We start from the raw sequence: 26,500 nt of genomic DNA, 5'->3' as shown, positions 1-26,500 counted from the left end.
AAAAAAAAAAATTCACAAAGTAGACAATAACCATACAAATGCACTGAAATAAACAATGCAGTCAAAAACCCTCAGTGAGCTGCCACATTTGTGATTGTTTGCTTTTGAACTCTGTGGTGGTAGGAGGTGCTCCTTATAATTTCTGCTTTGCAAACATTTATTCCTTGACTTAACCCACCACCACTATGATCACTCCCACTCAGTGATTCACCAGAAATTGGGTAAATAATTCGCTTACTTGCTTTTATTAATCTTTGTTAAATATATGTATAGTTTGCATTTATTTCAATGTTTAATGTAAGAGGTGGTTTGGGTCTTCAGAAGTTTGGTGATGTCTTTGTGACCAGAAACATACCATAGGAACTTAACTCCTGTTTTTATCAATTAGCCAATGGTAAAGCTGGTTTCATTACATGTCTTTTTGCTTAAAGTTGTAGTTTCCAAGAATCTATCAATGACATTATGTGGGCACTTACTATAGGTATCCAATGGAATATTATTCAGCCCTGAAAAGGAATGAAGAGAATCCTATCATATGGTACAAAGTGGATGAACCTTGAGGATATTATGCTAAGTGAGATAAACCAGTCACAAAAGGACAAACACTGTATAATTCCACTTACATGAGGTACCTAGAGTAATCAAACTCAAAGAGACAGAGTAGAAAGTTGTTGCCACAGGCTAGGGGAGGACATAATGGGAGTGAATGTTTACCAGGTACAGCGCTGCAGTTTTGCAGGATGAAACAGTTCTGTGGGCGCATGGTGGTGACGGTTGTACAACAAGGTGAACGTACTTAACACCACTGAACTATACACTTAAAACTGGTGAAGCTGGTAAATTTTATGTTATGTGTATTTTACTACCATTAAAAAAAAAAAAGAATAAAGAATAAAAGCAGCATACGTACCTCTCCATCAGCTGCCAGAGCCATTGAATGATGTGAGCCACAAGCCACTTCCACCACTTGCTTGATCAAGAGATTGGTACAGACCTGGATGGGAGCAATGCCTTGGTTGGTCGTCCCGTTCCCAAGCTGGCTATATCCATTGTGGCCCCATGCATAAACCACTCCATCTGTACACACAAAGCACACAAAGAATCAGCTCCAAAAAGAAATAGTAACCCTGTACTTTCCTCCCCAGAACTTCATACAGCTCATTCTCCAGCCTTCATTTCTCTCCCATTGCCCCCTCCTCTCTATTAAGTAACCACGGACGGAGTAAGGGAGAGAGAGACAGGTGACAGAACGGGATAGACAGATGCAAAATCTTTAAAGAAAAAAACTTGGTAATAACATAGAAAGAAGATCAGCTTTGTGGTCAAAAGTCAAAGTTTACGTATACAAAAATTAGGTTTTCTAAAAACTTTGATTCATCTCAACAGCTTTTGTGACAGACACCAAGCAAAAGGCAGATGATAAGAAAGCTCAATGTTAATGTTTACCATTGCTTAACCAAATACCAAGTCACGGGGAACCCACAGAGGGTGTGTGGCTACTCGCTCACCAAGTACAGGGGAAAGAGACAGACTGTTTACAAGGGAAACAAAAGTCCCAGAGCTTCTTTCAAGCAGACCTTTTATTTTAGTGGCATGAAATCTGGCTGGTTTTTTTTTTTTTACATAAAGCAACCGTTTTTTATGCTCATTTATTCTGTGTCAGGAATTTGGACAGGGGACAATGAAGATGGCTTGTCTTTGCTTCACAGTGTGTGTGATCTCAGGAAGATTCAAAGGCTGGGGATGCCTTGAGGGCTGGGGACTAGGAACACCTGGAGGCATCGTCACTCACACTGCTGTGACTGTCTCTGGAAAGCATCATCAGCTTATTCTAAAGGATTCAACTCAGGAATAGCCAAATGCAGGAGACGCACAGGGCAAGGTAGGTGGGGTTGAGGGGGGCATGGAGCACCCATGCCCTCCCTGGCATGCCATCCCCTCCCGGCACCTTGATGTGCTCACCAACCCGGAAGCTCCTCTGTCTAAATTTTTTTATAATGACTTTATCTTTTCTGAGATTCTGACGAAGACAACTTTTCTTGTGTTATCTCTTGAAGTACCATCGTTTCAGGCATTTCTTTGCACAGCACCCCCGAGTGCCAAGGGCAGGTCTCCCAGACTTACGCATTCTCCTCTCATCTTTCCCATGGTAATAAAACATCCCGACCTATAAAGGACAATCTGCCCGACAACAACACTCAAGGGCGACAGCAGAAATCCAAGTATTACAGTTAGTCACTGCTGGTCACTCACAGCAGTCCCCAGGCAACCAGGGGAAAGAGACTTCTACCTATCTACTCTAGAACGAAGACAGCCCACCCAAACTCAGAGTCCTCTTTCAGGTGACATGTGGCTCACAAGAGGCGTTCCCTCCTACAGAAATTATGACAGAAACCATAAATGGGAAATTTCATCCTGAGAAAGACGAGGCTTAAGACTGAAAGAAAGAGTACAAAACACAAAAACTATGATCCATTATATTGTGTTAAAGTTACAGCAGGTGAAAGAAATGTCCAAACTAATGAGTGTTTTAATTCCTGAAAACAGAAAAATAGACTTAAATAGAGAAATACATACCTTGTTCTTGGATGGAAAAATTCAATATCATAAAGATTCTAGTTTTTCCTACATAAACTTATAAAGTTTAAATAGCAATAAAAGCTTAAAATTACTTTCTGGAGGTAGACAAATTGATTAGAAAGTTTAATGGGAAGAATAAGCAAACAAGAATAAATAGGAAAACCTTATAAAAAAAGCAAGAAGGTAGCCAATTCTACCGTTATTAAAACCTATAACATGTTTCTATGAGCCTGGGCGAGCCTATAATCCCAGCACTTTGGGAGGCTGAGGCAGGTGTATTGCTTGAGGTCAGGAGTTCAAGACCAGACTGGCCAACATAGAGAAACCCCATCTCTACTAAAAAAAAAAATACAAAAATCAGCCAGGCATGGTGGCATGCACCTGTAATCCCAGCTACTCAAGAGGCTGAGGCATAAGAATTGTTTGAAACCAGGAGGTGGAGGCTGCAGTGAGCTAAGATTGCACCTTGCACTCCAGCCTGGGAAAAAAGAACAAGACTCTATCTCAAAAAACAAAACAAACCAAAAAAGGTTAATTTAAAAATAACCTGTAATTCTAAATAATCTCAAAGAGAAGATGATGAATCCATGAAACAATAGCAACAAGTTCGAGATCAAGAAAGAACACTTGGAAATAAAACAATGAAAATGTTAAAAATTTGACATAAGAGTTGTAAGATAAAGTTGAAGAAGTTTCCCAGAACACAGATGGGAGAGAACATTTTTTAAAAATGAGGAAGATCAGGCCAGACATGGTGGTTCACACCTGTAATCCTGGCACTTTTGGAAGCTGAGGTGGGAGGATTGCTTGAGCCCAGGAGGTTACAGGTGTGAGCCACCTGCTCACGCAGTGAGGCTATAGTGAGCCAAGATTGCACCACCGCACTCCAGCCTGGACAGAGAGACCCTGCCTCAAAAACAAAAAAAAGTAGGAAGATCACTCCAGAATCTCTAACTTCTTTCTAAGAAAAATTCCATAAAGGAGAATACAAAGAAGAAAATTTTTCTTTTTTTGAGATGGGGGTCTCACTCTGTCCCTCACTCTGTCACAAAGGCTGGAGTGCAGTGGCACAATCACAGCTCACTGCAACCTCAAACTCCTGGGCTCAGCCTTCTGAGTAGCTTGGACTACAGGTGTGTGCCACCATCCCCAGCTTTTTTTTTTTTTTTAAGAAACATGGCCTCGCTATGTTGACCAGGCTTGTCTTCAACTCCTGGCCTGGAGCAAACGTCCTGCCTCGGCTTCCCAAAGGGCTGGGATTATAGGCACAAGCCACTACACACAGCCAACAAGGGAAATTATTCATGAAATATTACAAGAAAAATTTCTAGAAATAAAGAAATTTCCAGAAATGACCAACACAATACATTAAAAATTATACCAGAGTACAGAATCATGATTATGTCACAATACTTAAAAAAAAAAACAAAAACCTTAAAGCTTCCAAAGATGAAAAAACAGTCACATACAAAATAGCAAAAGTTGCCGAGTGTAGTGGTTCACACCTGTAATCCCAACATTTTGGGAGGCCGAGCCACAAGGATCACTTGAGCTCAGGAGTTTAAGACCAGCCTAGGCAACACAGTGAGACCTCGTCTCTACAAAAAAATTTAAAAATGAGGTGGGAGGATTGCTTGAGCCCAGGAGGTCGAGGTTGCAACGAGCCATAATCACTCCACTGCACTCCTGCCTGGGTGACAGAGAGAGACCCTGCCTCAAAAAAAAAAAAGAAAAAATGCCGACTCGGTGGCTCATGCCTGTAATCCCAGCACTTTGGGAGGTCGAGGTGGGTGGATCACCTGAGGCTGGGAGTTCGAGACCAGCCTGGTCAACATGGAGAAACCTCGTGCCTACTAAAAATACAAAAAACAGACAGGCGTGGTGGCACATGCCTCTAATTGTACTCGGGAGGCTGAGGCATAAGAATTGCTTGAACCCAGGAGGCTGATATTGCAGTGAGCCAAGATCGTGCCACTGCACTCCAGCCTGGGTGATAGAGCAAGACTCTGTCTCAAAAGAAAAAAAAGGAAAGAAAGAACCAGTGTGATGCCAGAAGGCATGATTACGCAAGGCAAAAGTGAGATAATCACCTCATTATGCTCAACTCCAGTTATATTCATATCACATGATGATGCTCAGATTTGGATTTCACAGCTCTCTTGAGAAAGACACAGAGAACTTGAAGTGGATTCAGTTAGGAGTTACAGGCACTCAAAAGGCTAAATACTAAAACCTGTGACAGCATCCTAGGGAGCTGGGATTGGTTTCTCAGTCTAGACAAAGAAAGGCAGAGACGCAAATTGTCTCCCAAATGCTACCCTAGACAATTAACCAACAAAAAGCTGAGGACCTCAGAGAAAGAGAGCAAGAGTTAACGTGTCTGAAGTATAAAAGGAAGCATTTACGTTATAGATAACGAACTTTCAGAGAGTGCTGGGTGCCCACAGTACAGATCAATCACACACACATACAAAATGTCTGCTCTCCCTTAGTGATCTTGAAGAGGCAGAGAAAAAAGGACAAGAACCTATCAACCCGCATCCCCAGTTCTTTCAATATGGCAACCACATGAACGCCAGAGAACAGACGAAGATTTCTCGATTCAAGATGCAAGAACTACACAAAGAAAGGAAAGCCACGTAGCATCTGTGTTTAGAAAAATGTACCGGCTGGGTGCGGTGGCTCATGCCTGTAATCCCAGCACTTTGGGAAGCCAAGGTTGGCGGATCACGAGGTCAGGAGTTCGAGACCAGCCTGGCCAATATGATTAAATCCCGTCTCTACTAAAAGTACAAAAATTAGCTGGGGTATGGTGGCGTGCGTCTGTAGTCTCAGCTACTCGGGAGGCTGAGGCAGAAGAATCGCTTGAACCCGGGAGGTAGAGGTTGCAATGGGCTGAGATTATGCCACTGCACTCCAGCCTGGAGACAGAGAGAGACTCCTTCAGAAAAAAAGAAAAAAGAAAAGAAGAGAAAGAGAAGAAAAGAAAGAAGAAGAAGGAAGGAAGGAAGAAGGAAGGAAGGAAGGAGGAGGGAGGGAGGGAGGGAGGGAGGGAGGGAGGGAGGGAAGGAGAGAGGGAGGGAGGGAGGGAGGGAAGGAAGGAAGGAAGGAAGGAAAGGAGGGAGGGAGGGAGGGAGGGAAAAGAAAAGAGAGAAAGAGAGAGAAACAAAGAACCAAAGGAACCCTGAAAGTTGCCTTGCAACCACAAATCCACTCAAAAATTAGGCTGGAAGGACCGTTCATTTGCCAAATCTAATCTTCCACAGCTTTATGGAAGTAGTCGAAAACCTCAGAAGTTTGCCTAATTTGCAAGACATCCTATAGCTGTTCCAGAGTTAGCCTGAAGTGTTTAATTTTTACCTGCTTTATGTACTTCCCCTCAGAAATTAAGAAGTAAACAATCCAAAATTAGTTATCTGGTATAGTCCTATAGAATTAACTGGTCAATTTCTTACAAACTGAAAAGTTAGATGGGTTCCCTCCTTACCTTCGGTGCTGAGAAGAACATGTGGTCCACTGCCGTAACTAAGGCTTTTAATCTTCTTTCCAGATAAGCCTTCTAGCTTTTTGGGTACAAGTGTACTCTGGTTATCTCCAGTTCCTAGACAGTTACTATAGTTCAGTCCAAATACAAAGACCTAGAAAACAGATAGTTTTTTTCTGAGTCTTTTGGCCAAAAGCTGTGTTAAAAGCTTCCTTCTCTCCTCTGAAAATAAGACATTTCAACTAGAGAGCTCAGGAGGTGAAAAGGGACAGATATGGTTGTTAAGAAAAATTCAACCTCTGCAGACATTGTTTACGTTTCAGCATGTTTGTCTATATTATGAAACTCAGAGTGCTGTGGAGTAGAGGGGTACTAAATCAAGAAACTGGAAAAAGAGAAACTATCGAAGTCATAGTCTTCCTGAACTTCAGGATCTCTTTATTTATACCCTGACTTTTCTCCGTCTTTGAACTGCACACTTTGAAGACCAATCCCCAATAAGCCCTAAAATGAAAGTAGGTTTTAAGAGACTCTTACCTCATCATCGTCAGTAACATACAGTGCTTCACTGGCTGAGGTGCCGAAGACACATGCCTTCCGAATAGACGCGATCTCTTGAGGGGACAGCAGAGTGAAGATGGGCCACTTTCCGACATCCACCATGACTCTGGCTTCAAGCAATTCCTATAAATAAGCCGACATCTCTGCTGGAACAGAAAGGATTCCAGAAAAAAATTAAACAGCCACTGAGCTAACTTTTTAAAAAAAAAAGACCTGTTAATAAATGCTAACAAAAGCTGATTCTAGAATAAATGAACCACCTTTGGTTACATGGATCACTCACTTTCCCCCAGCCACGTGTGCAATCCTTCCTCCACCTTCAAACCTTTCCTACAACAAGAGAATAACATGCGGGAACTAGCTGTTTGTCTTGCCCACTTCCTAGTCAGTGCTTATCTGTTCCACATGTGCTTCTAACTCACCCTCTTCTTAGACCTCGAAAAACAGCGAAAGCGGCAGGTGAAGACCAAGTTCTGGCTCCAGCACCCTCAACAGCACACACAGAGGGCGCCTGCGGCTGGAGCATGCTTAGCCAAAGCCTTGTCCCCATCTGCCAGAGATACTCTTCCCACGAGCAACAACTTGGATGACAAGGATCAGCTTTAGCTCCGGGTATCATACCACAAATTCAATGAGGATTAAACGCCATCAAATCAGGCTATTCACTGTCACTGCACAGACTATTGGAATAACATTTGAATGTCCTGACAAATGTGTGTGCAGACGGAGGGGGAGGTATTGGTGAGGACAAGTAAAAGATTTCAGCGGGGAGTAATACATGAACATGGGAAAAAAAAACACTTTTGTTTCAAATGGACAAAAAGGAGTAAGAAAATAAGTCTCCCTACCGTCCCTCACTGACCCTGTCCTCAAAAGCCACCACTGTTCCCAGTGATCTCTAATTCCTTCTGGAGATAGTGTATACTCATGGAAGCACTACACGTATGCATGGGTGTATGTGTATCTTTAAAAACAAAAGCACAAATGGAAGTTTTTTTTCCCTATTTAACAGTGCACTGGGGAAATCATTCTATATTAGCACACATAGACCTGCTGCATTTCTTTTCAATGGTACTATAGCATTCCATTACATCGATTTAGCAATTTACCTTGTTTTCTACTGAGAGACATTTAAGTCAATACGTCTTTTGCTAGAACAATACTGCAATTGTTGCCTGCATATTATTGTATTGACATGTCTTGTTTTATACAGAAATTTCTAAAATAAATTCCTAAAAATGAAAATTGCTAGGTCAAAGTTTAATAGCTATTTTACTGTTACTAGCTACTAATATTTCAAATAATCTTCTAATGAAGTAGTGGCCATATATAAAATCACCATAGATGTAAGATGGCGCCTATTTACACACACCCTTCCCACACAGCATACTCTCATGGTATCTGGTATCTGTTTTGTTTAAACTGACATTTCCCTGCGATGAGTGGAGTTGGATGTCACTTAAAAAAATAATCAGGCTGGGCGGGGTGGCTCACACCCCAGCACTTTGTAATCCCAGCACTTTGGGAGGCCGAGGCAGGCAGATCATGAGGTCAAGAGATTGAGACCACCCTGGCCAACATGGTAAAACCCCGTCTATACTAAAAATACAAAAATTAGCTGGGCATGGTGGTGTGCGCCTGTAGTCCCAGCTACTCAGGAGGCTGAGGCAGGAGAATCACTTGAACCCAGGAGGCAGAGGTTGCAGTGAGCTGGGATTGCACCAGTGAACTCCAGCCTGGTGACAGAGCAAGACTGTCTTGAAAATAAAAAATAATGATCAGAATACTTGCAATAGTAACAACTAACTTACTGGGCACTATGTGCCAAAGACTATTTTAAGTAATTTTATATTTATTCATTCATTTAATCCTCACTTTACCCATAAGGAAATGGAGGAAAAAAGAGATTTTAAGAATCTGCTCAAACTTGTAAGCGGCAGAATTGGGATCTGCACCCAGACAACCTGAAGCCTGAGTCTGCGCTCCTCACCTCTCACTCACATCTTCAGAGCCCACTGTCAGTCTTTTGTGCAAAGTGCCTATTTTTTTCTACTGGATCATTGTTCTTTTTCTTGTTCTTGATTTATAAGTATTCTTTGTATGATAAGATGATCTTAAGTGCTTTTAAAAGTTTAAAAATAAAGGCTGGGCACAGTAGCTCGCACCTGCAATCCTAGCACTTTGGGAGCCCAAACCGGAAGGATTGCTCGAGCCCAGGAGTTTGAGACCAGCCTGGGCAACATGGCGAAACCCCATTTCTACAAAAACCACACAAAAAAAGGGCCGGGTGCAGTAGCTCACGCCTGTAATCCCAGCACTTTGGGAGGCCAAGGTGGGTAGATCACTTGAGGTCAAGAGTTCATGACCAGCCTGGCCAACAGAATGAAACCCCATCTTTACTAAAAATACAAAAAAAAAATTAGCCTGTCAGTAGTGGCGCCTACGTGTAGTCCCAGATACTCGGGAGGCTAAGACAGGAGAATCACTTGAGCCCGGAAGGCGGAGGTTGCGGTGAGCTGAGATTGCGCCACTGCACTCCAGTCTGGGCAACAGAGTAAGAGAGACTCTGTCTCAAAAAAAGAAAAGAAAGAAAGAAAGAAAAAAGAAAAATTAAAATTATTAGCCAGGCATGATGGCACATGCCTGTAGTCCCAGTTACTCAGGAGGCTGAGGTGAGAGGATTGCTTGAGCCCAGGAAGTCAAGGCTGCAGTTGAATTGAAATCGCAACACTGCACTCTAGCCTGGGTGACAGAGGGAGACCCTATATCAAAAAGATTAATAAAATAAACAAAAAGAAACAAGATGCCCCTCAAACGACCTCTTGTGCCTCTTACAAAACAGATGGAGAAAGGAGTCATAAGAAGTCAAGCCATATAAAGCCATACAAGCAGGTAAGTAAATTTCAAGAAAACCCAGAAGCAGGTTTTCCTAGAATTATGAACCATATCGAGTTAGTCTTCAAAATGTTTAATTTTACATGATACAGAATTAGCCAAAAATATGACTTACCACCTTTAAAATTACAACACAAAAGGTAAGACATTCAAAACCACACAACTTCCTGACAGCAGCACAATTATTCTAAAATCATTAAACAAATATGGGCAACTCTGCCCTCAGGGTTTGGTAATCTACTGCAAGATCAGGTTAACCTTCATAATGATGGGGCATTATTATACGCACTGACTTCATCCATTGCTAAATTATATGAAGCTTTATTTTACAAGGTATTTTTCTGAAGACTTGTCATTTAAGAGTTAATTTAAAAAACCGGTCATGTATCTTACATGTCCACACCCATTATAAAAGAAAAAGGCATCCCCAACAGGCTTGGTAGAGTGGAAATAAGAGTGTTGAGACCTGTGTCCCGGGTTTGCTTTTAAAATCCGTCAGTATGGGGCCGGGCATGGTGGCTCACGCCTGTAATCCCAGCACTTTGGCAGGCTGAGGTAGGTGGATCATGAGGTCAGGAGATCGAGACCATCCTGGCTAACACAGTGAAATCCCATCTCTATTAAAAATACAAAAAATTAGCGGGTGTGGTGGCATGCGCCTGTAGTCCCAGCTCCTCAGGAGGCTGAGGCAGGAGAATGGTGTGAACCCAGGAGGCGGACCTTGCAGTGAGCCGAGATCGCGCCACTGCACTCCAGCCTGGACAACGGAGTGAGACTCCATCTCAAAAAAAAAAATAAATAAATAAAATTCAGTCAGTATGACAGCCATTTGCTGTTTTGAGCCTGGGTTTCCCCCAAACCTAAAAATTTGTGATTTTATGTTCAAGATATAATGAAGAAGCTGGGGGATTTCTTGAGCAGATAAGAACAACAAGGGCAGTAATGTTGGCCAAGCAAGTAATTATCCCCAGCAAGACAATCAAGCAAAGCTAAGAGCAGAAAAGAAGAAATGAACAACTATTCTGAACCTGCCTTGTCATAGACAGTTAATTAAGTAGCTTCCATACATTATTTCATTTAATATTCATAATACTCTTGTAAGGAGGAGACTGTAAACCATTCCTAACTGATGAGAACTGTGGCTCAAAGGTGAAAGGACTTGCCAAGGTCACACAGCAGACCCCTTTAAATTTTCTTATGGAGAGTATCAATCCTGGCCCTTCAATGGCTGAACTTCCTCAACATTACTTCTTTCTGACTTTATCTTGCCTCGTAAATGTACAGCAGCATCTGTCTTTAAACTGTTTCCAATATAAAAAGTATCCAGGCGGGGCGTGGTAGCTCATGCCTGTAATCCCAGCACTTTGGGAGGCCAAGGCGAGTGGATCACCTGAAGTCGGAAGTACGAGACCAGCCTGACCAACATGGAGAAACCCTGTCTCCACTAAGAATACAAAATTAACCAAGCATGGTGGCACACGCCTGTAATCCCAGCTACTCAAGAGGCTGAGGCAGGAGAATCGCTTGAACCTGGGAGGTGGAGGTTGCAGTGAGCTGAGATTGCGCCATTGCACTCCAGCCTGGGTGACAAGAGCAAAACTCCATCTCAAAAAAAAAAGAAGTAACCACTCTCCCAATAAAAAGCATTCCCCAAGATGCTTCTGCCTAGATTTGCCTGGTTAAGCCTTATGAATGTCATTTATTCCTGCACTTTTGCATCAACCATTGAGAGGCAGGCCTAGAGAACACATGTGACCTCTGTCCTCAGAGCTCACAACATACAAAGTGCATCCTTGGGCTGGAGACTGCTAAGGCACAAAGTGTGTCTTCGTTAGACCATGCTCAACCTGGGCAGCTGAGGACATGAACAGGCATCCTCGGAATTCAGACAAGGTTCCCTGAGAGGTTCTGTGGGGCTATGTGCCATGCAGAACAACAGAACAGGGCCCTTAACTTGGGCGGGTGGCATTTCCCTCCTAAGGCAGCAGAGTATAACTGTAAATACCACCCAAACTTTCTAATTTACTCAAAATTACCACCATCCTCATTATAATTTGACTATTGTGATGAGGTCTTTAATTATTCCATTTTCCTGGGGGCGGTGGCACCTTTTGCTACTACTAAGAAAACCACATTAAGGATCATAATTATATCAACCTTAAGAAGAATTAATGTGTATACACTATCAATCCAGTAAACTAAAGCTGGTGCAATCATTAAAAATTAACAAGTATTTCATCTGTGATAAAATCTACATCGACTTAAGAAACATTAGTTACGACAGCTCTGATATGACATCTACTAAATTTGCCTAAACATGAAAGAAAAGTATTAACAGACTTGTTCTAACTATGGAATTTTATTTCAAAGGAATATAAATGTAGTTCAACCAAATTTCATTTAAATAATCATTCCAGGCTGGGCACGGTGGCTCACACCTGTAATCCCAGCACTTTTGGGAGGCTGAGGCAGGCAGATCAGTTGAGGTCAGGAGTTTGAGACCAGACTGGCCAACATGGCAAAACCCTCTCTCTACTAAAAATACAAAAATTACCCCGGGTGTGGTGGTACATGCCTATAATCTCAGTTACCCGGGAGGCTGAGGTGGGAGGATCATCTGAGCCCGGGAGGCAGAGGTTGCAGTGAGCCAAGACTGTGCAACTGTACTGTAGCCTGGGTGATAGAGTGAGACTCTTGTCTCAAAATAATAATAATAATAATAACCATAATCACTCCAGAGGGTTGCACAATAATTTAGATGGTTCAAATAGGAAGATATGAAGTGATTCTATTTGTGTTCTATTCCTGTATGAAGGAGGCACTGCTAATGGGAAGAACCTTCAACTGGCCTATTCAGCCCAGGCCTTCCCTGAGAGTCATGTACCTTGGTAAGTACCCTGAGCAAGGTAGCCCAACTGTCTTCCTTCCCATGGTGCTATGTTTTGTTCAAATTATAAGGACCCCCAAGGAAACATCCCAACAGAAGCTGCCACCCAAACACGTTATACAGCTAAACTATGTGCACATCCCAAATTCAAAACAAAACCACAAAAATAAATGTATCCTGGAAGACTTAGTTAGCTTAGCTATGTTAAAAAACAATATGTACTGTATGATTACAATTTTTCTAAAATATAATATATACAGAAATGTATACACCAAAATATATCTCAATGGAGAGATTATAGGTGGCACCATTTTTTCTTTGTTTGTATTTGTATTCTGTTTTTTGGCCTGCCATCCCCACGTCTTTTTTTTTTTTCATCAGCAGGATTGTGACCAAAAAACAAGTCCTATCACTCTCCTACCTCACTTCCCCCTTACAAATTAGATACACTTCCTAATCTATTTTTTTTTTTTTTTTTGAGATGGAGTTTCACTCTTGTTGCCCAAGCTGCAGTGCAGTGGCACAATCTCGGCTCACTGCAACCTCCACCTCCTGGGTTCAAGCAATTCTCCTGCCTGCCTCAAGTAGCTGGGATTACAGGTGCCTGGCTAATTTTGTATTTTTTTAGTAGAGACGGGGTTTCACCATGTTAGCCAGGCTGGCCTCAAACTCCTGACCTCAAGTGATCCACCCACCTCGGCCTCCCAGTGCTGGGATTACAGGTGTGAGCCACCACACCTGGCCTTCTTTGTATTTTTAAAATGTAGTCGCCAATTTCTTTCTTTTTTTTTTTTGAGACAGTCTCGCTCTGTTGTCCAGTCTGGAGTACACTGGCACCATCTTGGCTCACTCCAACCTCTGCCTCATCAGTTCAAGCAATTCTTGTGCCTCAGCCTCCCGAGTAGCTAGGATTACAGGTGTACGCCACCATTACTGGCTAATTTTTGTATTTTTAGTAGAGAGGGGGTTTCACCATGTTGGCCAGGCTGGTCTCAAACTCCCAACCTCAAGTGATCCACCCACCTCGGCCTCCCAAAGTGCTGGGATTACAGGTGTGAGCCACCGCACCTGGCCTTCTTTGTATTTTTAAATATAGTCTCAAATTTCTTTTTTTTTGGGGGGGTGGGATGGGACAGAGTCTTGCTCTGTTGCCCAGTCTGGAGTACACTGGCGCCATCTTGGCTCACTGCAACCTCCACCTCCCCAGTTCAAGCAATTCTTGTGCCTCAGCCTCCCAAGTAGCTGGGATTACAAGTGTGCACCATAATGCCCGGTTAATTTTTGTATTTTTAGTAGAGACGGGGTTTCACCACGTTGGCCAGGCTGGTCTCAAACTCCTGACCTCAGGTGATCCACCCACCTCAGCCTCCCAAAGTGCTGGGATTAGAGGCATGAGCCACCACGCTCGCCACCATGCTCGCCACCACGCTCGGCCAGTCCCAAATTTCTATAACAAACACTGTGTGATCAATAAAATGAACAAATATTTCAAATGAAAATAAAAGTTCAATTATTTGAATTATGTTAGAAGTTTTAAGATGTAGTCTTGCTTTAGATTCATAACCTAGAGTGGCAGAATGTTTCAGGCAAAATCTGGAAAAATGAATTATTAATATAAAATTAAATGTAGACAGTAGAAATGTAAGATGATACAGCTGCTATAGAAAATCAGATGGTGATTCCTCAAGAAAAAGTAAACATTAGAATTATATTATCTAGAAACTCCATTTCTAGTATATACCCTAAAGAACTGAAAGCAGAGACTTGAACAGATAGTTGTATACCAACGGTCAAAGCAGCATTATTCACAATAGCCAAAATGTGAAAATAATCCAAATATCCATGAACAGATGAATGGATAAACAAAATGTGGTCTACACATATGACGGAATATTATTCACCTTTATGAGGAAATTCTGACACATACAACAACAGGGATGAACCCTGAAGACACTATGCTAATAAGCTAGACAAATATCGTATGATTCCACTTACATGAGGTACCTAGAACAGTCAAATTCAAGGAGACAAAGTAGAATTGTGGGTGCCAGGAGCTGGAGGGAGGTAGGAATGGGGAGTTATTGTTTAATGGGTACAGAGTTTCACTTTGGGATGATACAAAAGTTTTAGGCAACAAACATACGAAAAAAATATTCAACATCACTAATCATCAGAGAAATCCAAATCAAAATCACAATGAGATACTATCTTAAACCAGTCAGAATGGCCAGTATTAAAAAGTCAAAAACAAAAGATGCTGGCGAGGCTGCACAGCGGAGGGAACACCATACACTGTTGGTGGGAATGTAAACTAGTTCAGCCACTGTGGAAAGCAGTTTGGAGATTTCCCAAAGAAATTAAAACAGAACTACCATTCCATCCAGGAATCCCAAGACTGGGTATGTATCCAAAGGAAAATAAATTGTTCTACCAAAAAAAAAAAGAAAAAAAAATGCACTTGTATGTTCATCATAGCACTATTCACAATAGCAAAGATATGGAATCAACCTAGGTGCCCATCGACTGTGCATTGGAAAAAGAAAATGTGGTACATATACACCATGGAATACTACACGGCCATAAAAAAGAACAAAATCATGAATGCAGCGAGAGGCCATTATCCTAAGTGAATTAACACAGGAACAGAAAACCAAATATCACATGTTGTCACTTAGAACTGAGAATTAAATATGGGGTATACATGGATATAAAGATGAGAACAATAGACACTGGAGACTACTAGAGGGGCAGGGAGGGAGGGGTACACAGGCTAAAAAACTACCTATTGGATACTATGCTCACTACCTGGGTCATGGAATCATTCGTACTCCAAAGCTCAGCATCACATGCTATACCCATGTAACAAAACTGCACATGTGCTCCCTAAATCTAAAATAAAAGTTGAAATTGGGTCAGGCATAGTGGCTCATGCCTGTAATCCCAGCACTTTGGGAGGCCGAGACAGGTGGATCACAAGGTCAGGAAATCAAGACCATCCTGGCAAACACGATGAAACCCTGTCTCTACTAAAAATAGAAAAAAATTCGCCAGGCGTGGTGGTGGGCGCCTGTAGTCCCAGCTCCTCAGGAGGCTGAGGCGGAAGAATGGTGTGAATCCGGTAGGCGGAGCTTGCAGTGAGCCGAGATCATGCCATCACACTCCAGCATGGGCAACAGAGCAAGACTCCATCTCAAAAAAAAAAAAGTTGAAATTATTTTTTAGGTAGTCTACAGATGGATGGCGGTGATGACTGTACAACAATGTGAATGTACCTAATGTCACTTAAATGTATACTTAAAAATTGTTAAAATGGTAAATTTTATACTATATATCTTTTACCTCAATTTTTAAAAATCAATCATCCTGTGGGCTTTTATCAAGTCTGCATTAATAAACTCAACGATACATTTCTAAAACTAAATACAGAAAGGTTTCAGTTCTAAAAAATGCTTTTGGAAAAGTAAAATTATACTGTTTTAATCATGTCTTGAGAATACAAGTTCAGATTAGGGAAATTCTCAAAGGAGCACTTATAAAAGAAATACAGCCTTCTTAGAACTTTCCAGTGCATACAGCAATTTAAACCAGACCAAACAAATTGCTAAGATGACAGATCCTTTCAGAGCTTGATTGATAATTATAAAAATGATGAGCTATAATTAGAATGTCAGTCATCTTTAGTTACTTCTGAAGTACCTCACTAAGATAGTAATTTTTTCTGCAAGCCTTCCGTATTTTACTTAGGAAATACTTTCTGAAAAACAGTATTAATGTGTTTCAGCCTGAATTATTACTCTTTATATGTTATTATTAGGTGAATCAATGTCTTTTTTTTTTTTTTTTTTTTTTTTTTTTTTACTGTATAGAGAGAAAACAAAGGTACAAGGAAAGAAAAGAGGAATGCAAAAATGCCAGCAGAGGTAGAAAGAGTGTGACGTCCTTAAAGATAATATGCCAACCCACTTGGATCTTCGTATTTTCTCTGGCACTTGAAAATACATCCTGTATCCCCACTGCACTTATCCTACATCCATTAGTCCTACAGATCAATATCCCATTCCCTGGGATGGCTTATCCTAGCTATTGGCACTGTCCCTCAGAGAACTTGTGGCATGAGGAAGAAAAGGTTATTTTATTTTATACTCTGAAAGCAAATTCAGTCAGGACAAACACAGGCCTTCCAATTTTAGAAATCTACATTTAGAACTGAAAGGCTGAAGGAGTAATATAGCAAGTAATCTTTTAATTCCTCTAAGAGCACATTTATTTACTTTCCCCAAGGAACAAATATTAAGAAAAGGTTATTTTAGTTTTTTTTACTGATCTAGCAAAAATATATTTGGAACATGCTTATGGTTTTTAAAAACAACAGGAAATGGAGAGAAATGGTACAGGAAAACTGGTTTTGATGAAATAATGGTCTCAATATTAAACAATACTGGAAATTTAGGGTTGATCTGTAAGCACATGGCTTCCACACAGACCTCAACTAACCAGAACGTATTTGACACAAATACAAGAATGTATTTGTTTGGGCTAGTTTAAATTGCTGTATGTACTGGCTTTTAAATGCCACCAATAGGGTATTTTACCTTTAGATCTGGCTTCTATTGACCTTAGAGCTTTCTAAGGAAAACAGTGGGAAAAGAGTAAGCAATCCTTTAGCACTGGCTAGCACCAAGATTCTGACGCTTCTGGTGTCATTTTAGAAGCACGACATGAGTTTGTGTCATTCTTTATTATGGAAGCTGATAGCCAGAGGAAACTGGAAGGGCTCTGAATGTTGGAACAATCATTTTAAGTAGCCTAAACATTCTTCAGCATACAAGCTACAGGAAGCTTTAAACTACTCAAAACAGCAATTTCTAATATGCAAAATGGTATTTTTAATTGCAAAAAACTTTGAATTAAAGCATTTACACATACACTGAAAATTCCTAATAGAGGTTTCTCTATTTTTGTAAATTCAGTGGGTGATGATTTTACTTATCAGTTTAAGTTGCTAAGCTGTCTTACGAAAAAAATTTATAGTTAATGAGCTATTGATAAAATCTAAGAGGCCTCGGAAAAAAGCACTACTGTATGCTACTGTGAACAAAATCCAGTTGTCCCTCAGTATCCGTGGGGTACTGGTTCCAGGACCTCCTGCAGATACCAAAATCCACAGACACTCAAGTCCCTGATAGAAAATGGCACAGTATTTACATATAACCTACACACATCCTCCCATATACTTTAAATTATCTCCAGATTACTTATAATACCTAATACAATGTAAATGCTTAGTAAATAGTCGTTATGCTGTACTGCTTGGGGAATAATGACAAGAAAAAAAATACTCTACATGTTCAGTACAGATGCAAGTTTTAACATTTGGGATTTGAGGTTGGCTGAATCCACAGATGTGGAATCCATGGGTACAGGGAGCTGACTTTAATAGCATACATTAATTCTTCTTCTGCAATGACCCCAGATACCAAGAATGCCAGGGACATCATAAAGAACAATACAATCATGGTCTCTGCCTCTGAGGAACTGAAGGCCTAATGGAAAGTCAGATCCTAAGTAAGTGGAAAACTAGAATGCAAATACAACTGGAATAATTAAGCAAATGAATGTACTATGCAAGTATATGGTCCATGAGATACATGTTAATGTGTCAAATGGTAAATAATTATGTGCAAACTAGTGACGACTATATAAAAATTGTACATAACAGAAAACAATTACACAAAATCCCAGAAACCAAATTCTCCATATTCCAGCAGATGAGAAAATGTGAGCCTTTCCTCAGTGAAGATCATCCAGTTTCCTAGAAGAACAAGTGTTCTTCACAGTCTTCTTCCTTTTTTACCAATAAACGTTCCCATTTGAGCACGAAAGATTGAAGGGTATGACCATCTTTATTTCTGAATCCATTTAATTCTAGAAAAACATTCAAATAAGAGAGCTCTAGGGTTTGGGGTAAACTTTTTGGTATACAACATTACAACTTACGTCATCCATCTATGCTACAGCAAAAGCAATTCAAAAACCCTGTCAAGGCACAAACAGCCAAATGTTACTCTTACCAATTTCTTCCATATAATTCTGATGCGCTTTTTGAGACTGAGCAAATGCTCAGTCTCATTGAGATACCAAATGTATTTCCCAGGTCCAGATAAGCCTCTAAGAATCAGTCTCAAACATGTTTAAATAAAAATAAAACTTAAAACCATTTCACCCACTCTATGGTACAGAGGCTGCAAATCATAGGTGAAGTTTCGAAGATGTGCTGAGACACTAATACTGTTACTATACCAGCTGCCAGAACAGCTGTCATCCACTTCTCTCTTCTGCAAACACACAGTACTACAAGAATGAAAGGGAGGCCAGGCGCAGTGGCTCACGTCTGTAATCCCAGCACTTTGGGAGGCTGAGGCGGTTTGGATCACGAGGTTAGGAGATCAAGACCATCCTAGCTAACAACAGTGAAACCTGGTCTCTACTAAAATTACAACAAAATTAGCCGGGCGTAGTGGTGGGTGCCTGTAGTCCCAGCTACTCCAGAGGCTAAGGCAGAATGGTGTGAGCCCGGGAGGTGGAGCTTGCAGTAGGCCAAGATCACGCCACTGCACTCCAGCCTGGGCAACAGAGCGAGACTCCGTCTCAAAAAAAAAAAAAAAAAAAAAAAGAAAAGAAAGGGAAAGGAAGAATGCCCTGAATGCTTGACTAAGGAGTCTGAGAATGTACCTTCTCCAAAATAGTTTGTCATCCTGCAAGCTGAAGCCACCTGTATAGGTGAGTGAAGATAATACCCCCACCTTCATTTAGGGAACAGTATGACTAGTGTTTGAGAATTCTCTAACTGATTGTGACTACCCTTTGTTTCATACGTTTTGTTCAAATTCATCAGTAATTTAAGAGGAAAATGTAAGTCCCTACAACTGTCATTTCCCAACCACTAATAAGTTATTTGACTCGAAGCACAATTTGCAATGGCCTCTGTAAGCATTTCTTTAGCCCCATCATCCAAGGGGCTGCTTTCACCTCATTCATTTCATCTCATCTCACGTCTAACCTGAGCCATGTGCTCAAAAAGCAAACGAACCAAGTGGCAATAGCATTAGCAGTGAAAAAAATAACATATCTAGGGTTGCGAATCTGACTGAGATCTTATAAAAGTATTGCTTTTATAGGATACTGTTGTTTTCAAAAGGAAACCAGAAAAGAAATATCGACGATTAGAAATGTTTTTTCTATAACTTTGTTCTTTGTCACACCAAACAAATAGGTGTCACAAAACAGAACAAAAAAAGCAATGATGGGTCAAAGTTTAAAGAAATGGATAGACAGCTGGGTGAAGTGGATCACACCCGTAATCCCAGCATTTTGGGAGGCAAAGGCAGGAGGATCACTTGAACCCAGGAGTTCAAGACCAGCCTGGGCAAGATGGTGAGACTCCGTCTCCTCAAAAATAAAAAGATTAGCCAGTCATAATGGTGTGCGCCTGTAGTCCCAGCTACTCAAGAGGCTGAGGTGGAAGGATCACCTGAGTCCAGGAGGTTGAGGCTGCTGTGAGCCGTGTTCACACCACTGTATTCCAGTCTGGGCAAGAGAGCGGGATCCTGTCTGAAAAAGAAAAAAGAAATGGATAAAACATAATACTTCATTTTATTTTCCAAATGAATTCAAGGCTGGAATTGGGAAGTCAAATTCAAATCTATTTATGGTTTCATGGATCTTTCTCATGTGGGTATCGCAAAAGTGATTTCATCTATTAGTCTCCAGTTGTATGAAAAGTATCAACTGTACCCTGCAATGACCTAAAGCTAAACTGAAATTCCAGCAATGGACTGGCAGAACCATACACTATTACTTCAATAAATGTTCTTAGGTAAACTGGACACAGAGCCAACATCAACAGAAATTACATGGGGTGGGAGGATCTAGACACACAAACAGATGCTCACAACAGTGTGGCTGGTCTCTGATGGGGAGGGTCAGACGCTGTGGAGGCAACAGAATTGGGAAGTGCACTTCAGCTACCTGAAGAGAAGAGGCACATGCAACACTGAGCACACATGCCAGGTAAGGCTGTGGTGGAGGAACTGAAAGAAAGTCAGCATGGCTGCAGTACACAGCTCAGGCTTTATCCTAAGAGCACCAGGTAATCCCTGAAGGGTCTTAAGCAGGGAAGTGGCATAAACAGATGTAGGTCTATGGAAGATTACTTTGGCTGACCATAGAGACAAGAGATGACAAAGGAGTGCTTAGAGGGAGTCCAGGATGGCTCTGGTAAGCCAGAAAAGGAGGGATGGAAGCCCACATCAGGAAAATGGAGAAAACTGGACAAGAAGGGAAATCAAGAAGATTCTGCGACTGGCTTAATGGGACAAGGAGCACTGGATAAGCAGAAAGGCAGAGCCAAAGATCACAGGCAGACATTGAGCTTGAGTGAGAGAGAACTGTGCTGCCACTCACTACAGCAGAGAGCACAGCAGGCCTCGGGGGTGATGAGTCCTATTATGGACCTTTTGTTCCAGGTACCTGTGGGATATTAAAGCAGACAAGTCCCAACAGACGGATTTAGAAATCTGAAGCTCAAGAAAGGTCTGGATTGGAGATTTGGAAATCTGGCATGAAATCACCCAGGAAAAAAGCAAGTAGAATAAGAAGAGCAGAGTATTTTGAGCAGAACTCTAAGAAACTCCAACAGGACACGGACAGGGAGTACCCCCTAGAAGGGACTGCGAAGGAAGAGGTAGACCAGGAGGAAAACCAGGAGAGCAGAGTGTCACAGAGGCCTGGGGACTTGAGCATCACAGGCAAGAGGCATGCTACTGTCAAACGCTGCTGAGATCTAAACGAGGCAAGGGTTGAGAAACTTCCACTGGATTTAACAAGGAGAATTACCAGTGACCTTAATAAGAACAGTTTCAGAGATTGTGGGAGGAAGAAGCCAGGTGTCAGTAGGTTGAGGTGTATGTGAAAGGTGAAGGAAAGGAAACCATGAGTATAAACAACTTGTTCAAGAAATTTCACTCTGAAGGAAAAACGAGAAATCGGGTGGTAATCACAGAATGTGATAGAGTTGCGGGACGTTTTCTTTTAACCTTTTTAATGTAAACATTGTTGGAGGCTTGAACATGTTTGAGCTAATGGGAAGGAGCCAGTAAAAAGATCAAAAAGGAAAGGACATAACAACTCAATGAGGGTCTTAAGAAAGTAGCAGGGAATGGGATCTGAAGCAGAAGTGCAACAGAAGCGCTGGGCGCGGCGGCTCATGCCTGTAATCCCAGCACTTTGGGAGGCTGAGGCAGGTGGATCATCTGATGTCAGGAGTTTGAGACCAGCCTGGCCAACATGGTGAAACCCTGTCTCTACTAAAAATAAAAAAATTAGCTGGGCGTGGTGGTAGGCACCTGTAATCGCAGCTACTCTGGAGCCTGAGGCAGGAGAATCGCATGAACCCAGGAGACAGAGGTCGCACTGAGCCAAGATCACACCATTGCACTCCAGCCTGGGCAACAAAAGCAAAACTGTCTCTAAATAAATAAATAAATAAGTGCAAGAGAAACTGTAGAAAGGAGCAAGTCTTCCTTTTCCTCCCTCCACAAGAGGAGGAAAGGGTGAATGTGAATGAAAGCCATTTAAAGGTTAGGAATCCAGATGCTGGAGGCATACTTGTTCTCTCATTCTCATTCTCTCTCTCCACTGAGTCTCCATTTTACATGCCCACCAGCAATGTACAACAGTGCTGCTTTCTCCAATATTTACTGTCTATCTTTTGTATTATGCCCATCCTAGTGGACGGGAGGTGGTATCTCATGGTTTTGATTGGCATTTGAGGACCATTCTCTTCTGAGGTTACCTATTTTTCCCTATGAAGAAAGAGTTAGGCTTCTTGCTAAGAGTAAGAGGGGAGGTAGCAATAAAAAATGGAGTGGAGGCTGGGTGTGGTTGCTCACGCCTATAATCCCAATATTTTGGGAGGCCAAGGCGTGAAGACTACTTGAGGCTAGGTGTTCAAAAGACCAGCCTGGGCAACATAGTGAGACCCTGTCTCTACAAAAAATTTAAAAATTAGTTGAATGTGGTGGTGCGCACCTGTGCTCCCAGCTACTTGGGAGTGGGAAGGATCACTTGAGCCTGGGAGGTTGAAGCTGCAGTGAGCTATGATCACATTGCACTGTACTCCAGCCTGGGCGACATAGTGAGACCCTGTCTCAAAAAAAAAAAAGTGGAGTGGAGCAACTGGGGGGAAAATGGCGAAGTCTGAAGCAGTCACCAGGGAGGATGGGAAAGAGCACTGAGCAGAGAAACCTAGCAGGATGGTAAGACCAAGCCCAGAGAAAGCTGGAGACCACAGGTCTTTAAAGGTACCCATCTGGTCTCCCATGAGTTTTTCTACCCCAGGAAAGAGGTGTGCTTTTTTGTGGGTGTTTTTTTTTTAATCTGATCTAACATATAGTTGATTTATATAATTATTTCATTAACTGATCTCCTCTACTAAGTCTATTCTGACTAAATTCAGACAACACTCATCATACCCCTCTTGTGTATACTTCAGCACGTACACAACATGTACCTTTTGTTTGTTTGTTTGTTTGTTTTGAGATGGAGTCTCGCTCTGTTGCCCAGGCTGGAGTGCAATGGCACGATCTCGGTTCACTGCAACCTCTGCCTCCCCGGTTCAAGTAATTCTTGTGCCTCAGCCTCCTGAGTAGCTGGGACTACAGATGCGCACCACCACACCCGACTAATTTTTTGTATTTTCAGTAGAGATGGGGTTTCACCATGTTGGCCAAGCTGGTCTCAAACTCCTGGCCTCATATAATCTGTGGCCTCAATCTCCCAAAGTGCTGGGATTACAGGTGTAAGCCACTGCGTCTGGCCAATATGTAACATTTTTAACTTTTTGTAAAACCAGAGAATATTTTGAAATGTGTCCGAATGCCCTGCCTAGATTCTAGACTCTGTGAGGCCCCAGCCTCCTTTCCTATGCATGACTTGCTGTTTAATGTAGTACACACAGAAGGAATATCATCATCATAATAAAGGTCTTTCACTTTCCTTCACAGTTTCATCTACCCCGCAATGACTCCCAGGAAAAGGAGGATACTGTTTCAGACTTCCCAGCTCCCGTATATCAGGAGGAGCCAAGTTCTTGCTGCAGCATATGGGCACTCTTTAATTTTAAAATTTTCAAAGAATTTTTTAAAAGCTACAAGCTTGACAGCTTTGGGGTTTTATGGCTACTTGTTTTCAGAAGTTCACAGAACTTTATCATATGGATCACACACTTAAAAAAATCACTTGCAAAAAGTATCTTTAAAGATGAATATGCTTCCTCTTCAAGAGAAACAGACTAGCAGGTAGAAGAAAAAGGACCCGTCGAGAGTATTAATAAATAGACTGGTATTCACACAATGGATTAAATGGATTAAAGTCCATCCCATAGATGAACTGCTGTATTAATAGAATCCAAATACACAGTTACATCCTCAACCCTGAAAGCAGTTTAAAGGGGTGAAATTCACCCAGTGCTCACTTGAAATGAATAAAGTTTAAACCACCTATAAACTGCCCTCAGGGTTCAATCATTTTTCCATTCCTTCGGCATTATACACTTGGACGTTTTAATGTTATTAGCCCACAATACACACCAGTTTCAGAAACTCAGTTTTTGTCCTCTAAGGGCTTTAATCCTCCCAAAAAAAGAATAGGGCAAAGGCAAAGAAAATCATGAATCTGGTTTTCTAAAAGCATTATTACAACACTGCTTTATAAAATTGTAATCCCCAGCTGCAGAGAGTTCTGCAGATGGCTTGGAAGTGTCTTACATGCAAATAAATAAAAACAAAAGGCCACTTATGAGAGCAGAACACAGCGTGCTCGATAGTCATCTTAAAATAAACCGAGCAGGTAGGTACTTTATCAGAGGCAGGACAAGGGAAACGTCATTTACTTAGTTCACCGCACGCCTGGATAAAGATCCTCACTAACAGAATCCCTACCTTTGTGGATTCTGTGTCGGAAAGGGAAACGATAAAGAATGCGGTTTGTGACAGCACTACTCTCAGGGGGCGAAGAAGAGATGCTAAGATCTTGGAAAGGGCAGAGGATACAGAGAGTCAGAAGGGAGGTCTCCTCTCAGTAAAACGGCAACCACAGTAGTCAGACTTCAGCTACGAGCAAAATCGAGTCCATGCAGCTCAAAAAAGAGAGGGAGCAGAGAAAACTTTCCCTCGCCTCTCCCCATCCTTCCCTCCTCCCTGCAGGAAGGCACATTAGCTGAGGTGCTGGCAGGGCCGGGCCGGGGACCCCATCCCTCGCCGCGGACGCAGCGCCCGCGAGGACGGCCCGGTAGCCCGAGCGAGGGAGGCGGGAGGTGCAGGAGTAACGGGGCACACCCGGCCCGGCCTGCAGGGAAGGGAAGCAGGGGAAGCGCCGAAGGGGAAGAGGACTCCGCGAGCTCGACCCCGCGTCCACAGGCTACCTGCGAGGTCAGCTGCTGCCGCGCCGTCCCGCGAGACCGCAGGGATCTCCGAAGCTCCGATGGGCGAAGAAGTGCGAGAGAGCACCGGTGCCCACCGGCGGCGAAGGGGAGGAGCGCCAGGGCGCGGGGCCTGCCGGGTCACGTGGCCCCGGCCGCCTCACGTGACCCGGTGCCGCGCGCGCCAGGGACGCTACTCAGCCGTGCACCTCGCACCGGCCGACCGCGGCCGAAACCCTGCCCTTTGGGCCCTAGAACCCGACTTCTCTAGAAGCCGATTGGCCGTCTGAGGCCCGCCCCGAGGCCCTGCCACCGGAGTGTCCCGATGAAATCCGGTGGCTGCTGCCCGGACTCACAGGCTTTTGTCTCTGAGGAACCAGGAACGCACGAGGCACGGGCTGCTGCTCTGCTCCCCGAGATGCCTTGGCTGTGGGGAGGGTGGGCCTCCCACCCCTAGAGACCTAGGACGGAAAAGCGACCGAAACCTGGCTCCCTGCCCACTCTGGGGCGCGTCTGGCCCCGAGGCACCACCCAGGTGGTGCTGCCTGGGAGGAAAGGCCGCTGAGCGGGGACTAGTTTGTTTTACCTGGAGACGCTCCTCTTCCTCCCCGTCCCCCACCTCCTGATTGAAAGCGCCTAAGGCAGGCCAGGGACTAGGGAAGGTGGCCCCAGGACAAAGGTAAAAAGGAAGGAGGAGATGAGGCACAGGTCCTGGTATTGGAAAGAGGCAGAGGTACATCGGAAGCAGACCGTCGAGGTTAGACGGGACCTAAGAGGGCATCTGGTCCAACCCGATTCTTGTTATCAGTGAGTAAACTGAGGCCAAGTGAGTAAACTGAGGGACTGCTACTAGCCGCTCCAGCCTATCACCTATAAAGACTACAGTCCCTTTATAAAATACCGTACAGCTCTCGGAGAACTCCCAGTTGGCGCTGCAGGATAAAATCCAAACTTGTTGGCATAGCATTCCAGGCACTTGTTCAAATTTACCTTTCCCATTTGAGATCCTGGGAATAAACAGAAAAACATTTCATTTTCTAAATATCACCAGATAACTTCACTTTTGGTAACTTGAATTACTAAAAAAATGCCCTACCGTCCCCCATCTCTTGCCACTTCCCCAACATTACTCTAGGCTCTGGATACAAATAATTTGTTTTCCTTGACTACTCAACTTTCTTTAGATTATTTACTTTTTCTCTAAGTTTCTTTACCCCCACTTAAAGCCAGAGCCAGACATTAGTTAAAATGATAAAAAATGGTATTAAGAAACTAATGCAATAAGAGAATTGAACTCAGTTCTATATCTATTCTGAGGTGTCCCTCCTGTTGCACTAGTTCCTGAATAAAATGTTTTTACCACTTCAACTACTGTTTGGCTCTGGTTTTCTTCACCAGCCTCCAAAGTGCACATCAGTTTCCTACTCATCTTTCAAAATCCAGGTCAAATACCGCCTACTCTTGTCTTCCCTGCATCCTCTTCCCTCACTTTTTAGCAATTGATGTTCAATCAGACAATGTCAGCTGCAACTTCTTCCCTGATTTCCGGAATACTATATATATTCTGATACAGCTCACACTGCCCAGAAATAGACTGCGCATTTCCTGTAAGAAG

General features: G+C 42.6%; 1 protein-coding gene across 6 annotated transcripts in view; it reads right to left on the bottom strand.

Moving 5' to 3' along the window:
• Positions 1 to 25,881, bottom strand: part of RCBTB1 (RCC1 and BTB domain containing protein 1) — a 52,537-nt gene extending 26,656 nt beyond the window's left edge. Inside the window, exons 1-5 of one of the 6 annotated variants that reach the window (XM_033176865.1) lie at positions 24,889 to 25,881; positions 19,939 to 20,018; positions 6,602 to 6,771; positions 6,068 to 6,218; positions 911 to 1,077 (exon numbers count right to left, since the gene is read on the bottom strand). In XM_033176865.1, the coding sequence (XP_033032756.1) occupies positions 911 to 1,077; positions 6,068 to 6,218; positions 6,602 to 6,727 (444 nt within the window). In that variant the 5' untranslated portion in view covers positions 6,728 to 6,771; positions 19,939 to 20,018; positions 24,889 to 25,881. The remainder of the gene's footprint in view (positions 1 to 910; positions 1,078 to 6,067; positions 6,219 to 6,601; positions 6,772 to 19,938; positions 20,019 to 24,888) is intronic. The other 5 variants (XM_033176864.1, XM_033176868.1, XM_033176866.1 and 2 more) reach the window with 5 other exon arrangements.
• Positions 25,882 to 26,500: the final 619 nt, after the last annotated feature.

Source organism: Trachypithecus francoisi, unplaced genomic scaffold (genome assembly GCF_009764315.1).
Source record: "Trachypithecus francoisi isolate TF-2019V2 unplaced genomic scaffold, Tfra_2.0 Lachesis_group18, whole genome shotgun sequence".
Taxonomy (NCBI): domain Eukaryota; kingdom Metazoa; phylum Chordata; class Mammalia; order Primates; family Cercopithecidae; genus Trachypithecus; species Trachypithecus francoisi.
Note: the sequence above shows the minus strand (reverse complement) of the source record. Positions and strands in the feature narration are given on the sequence as shown.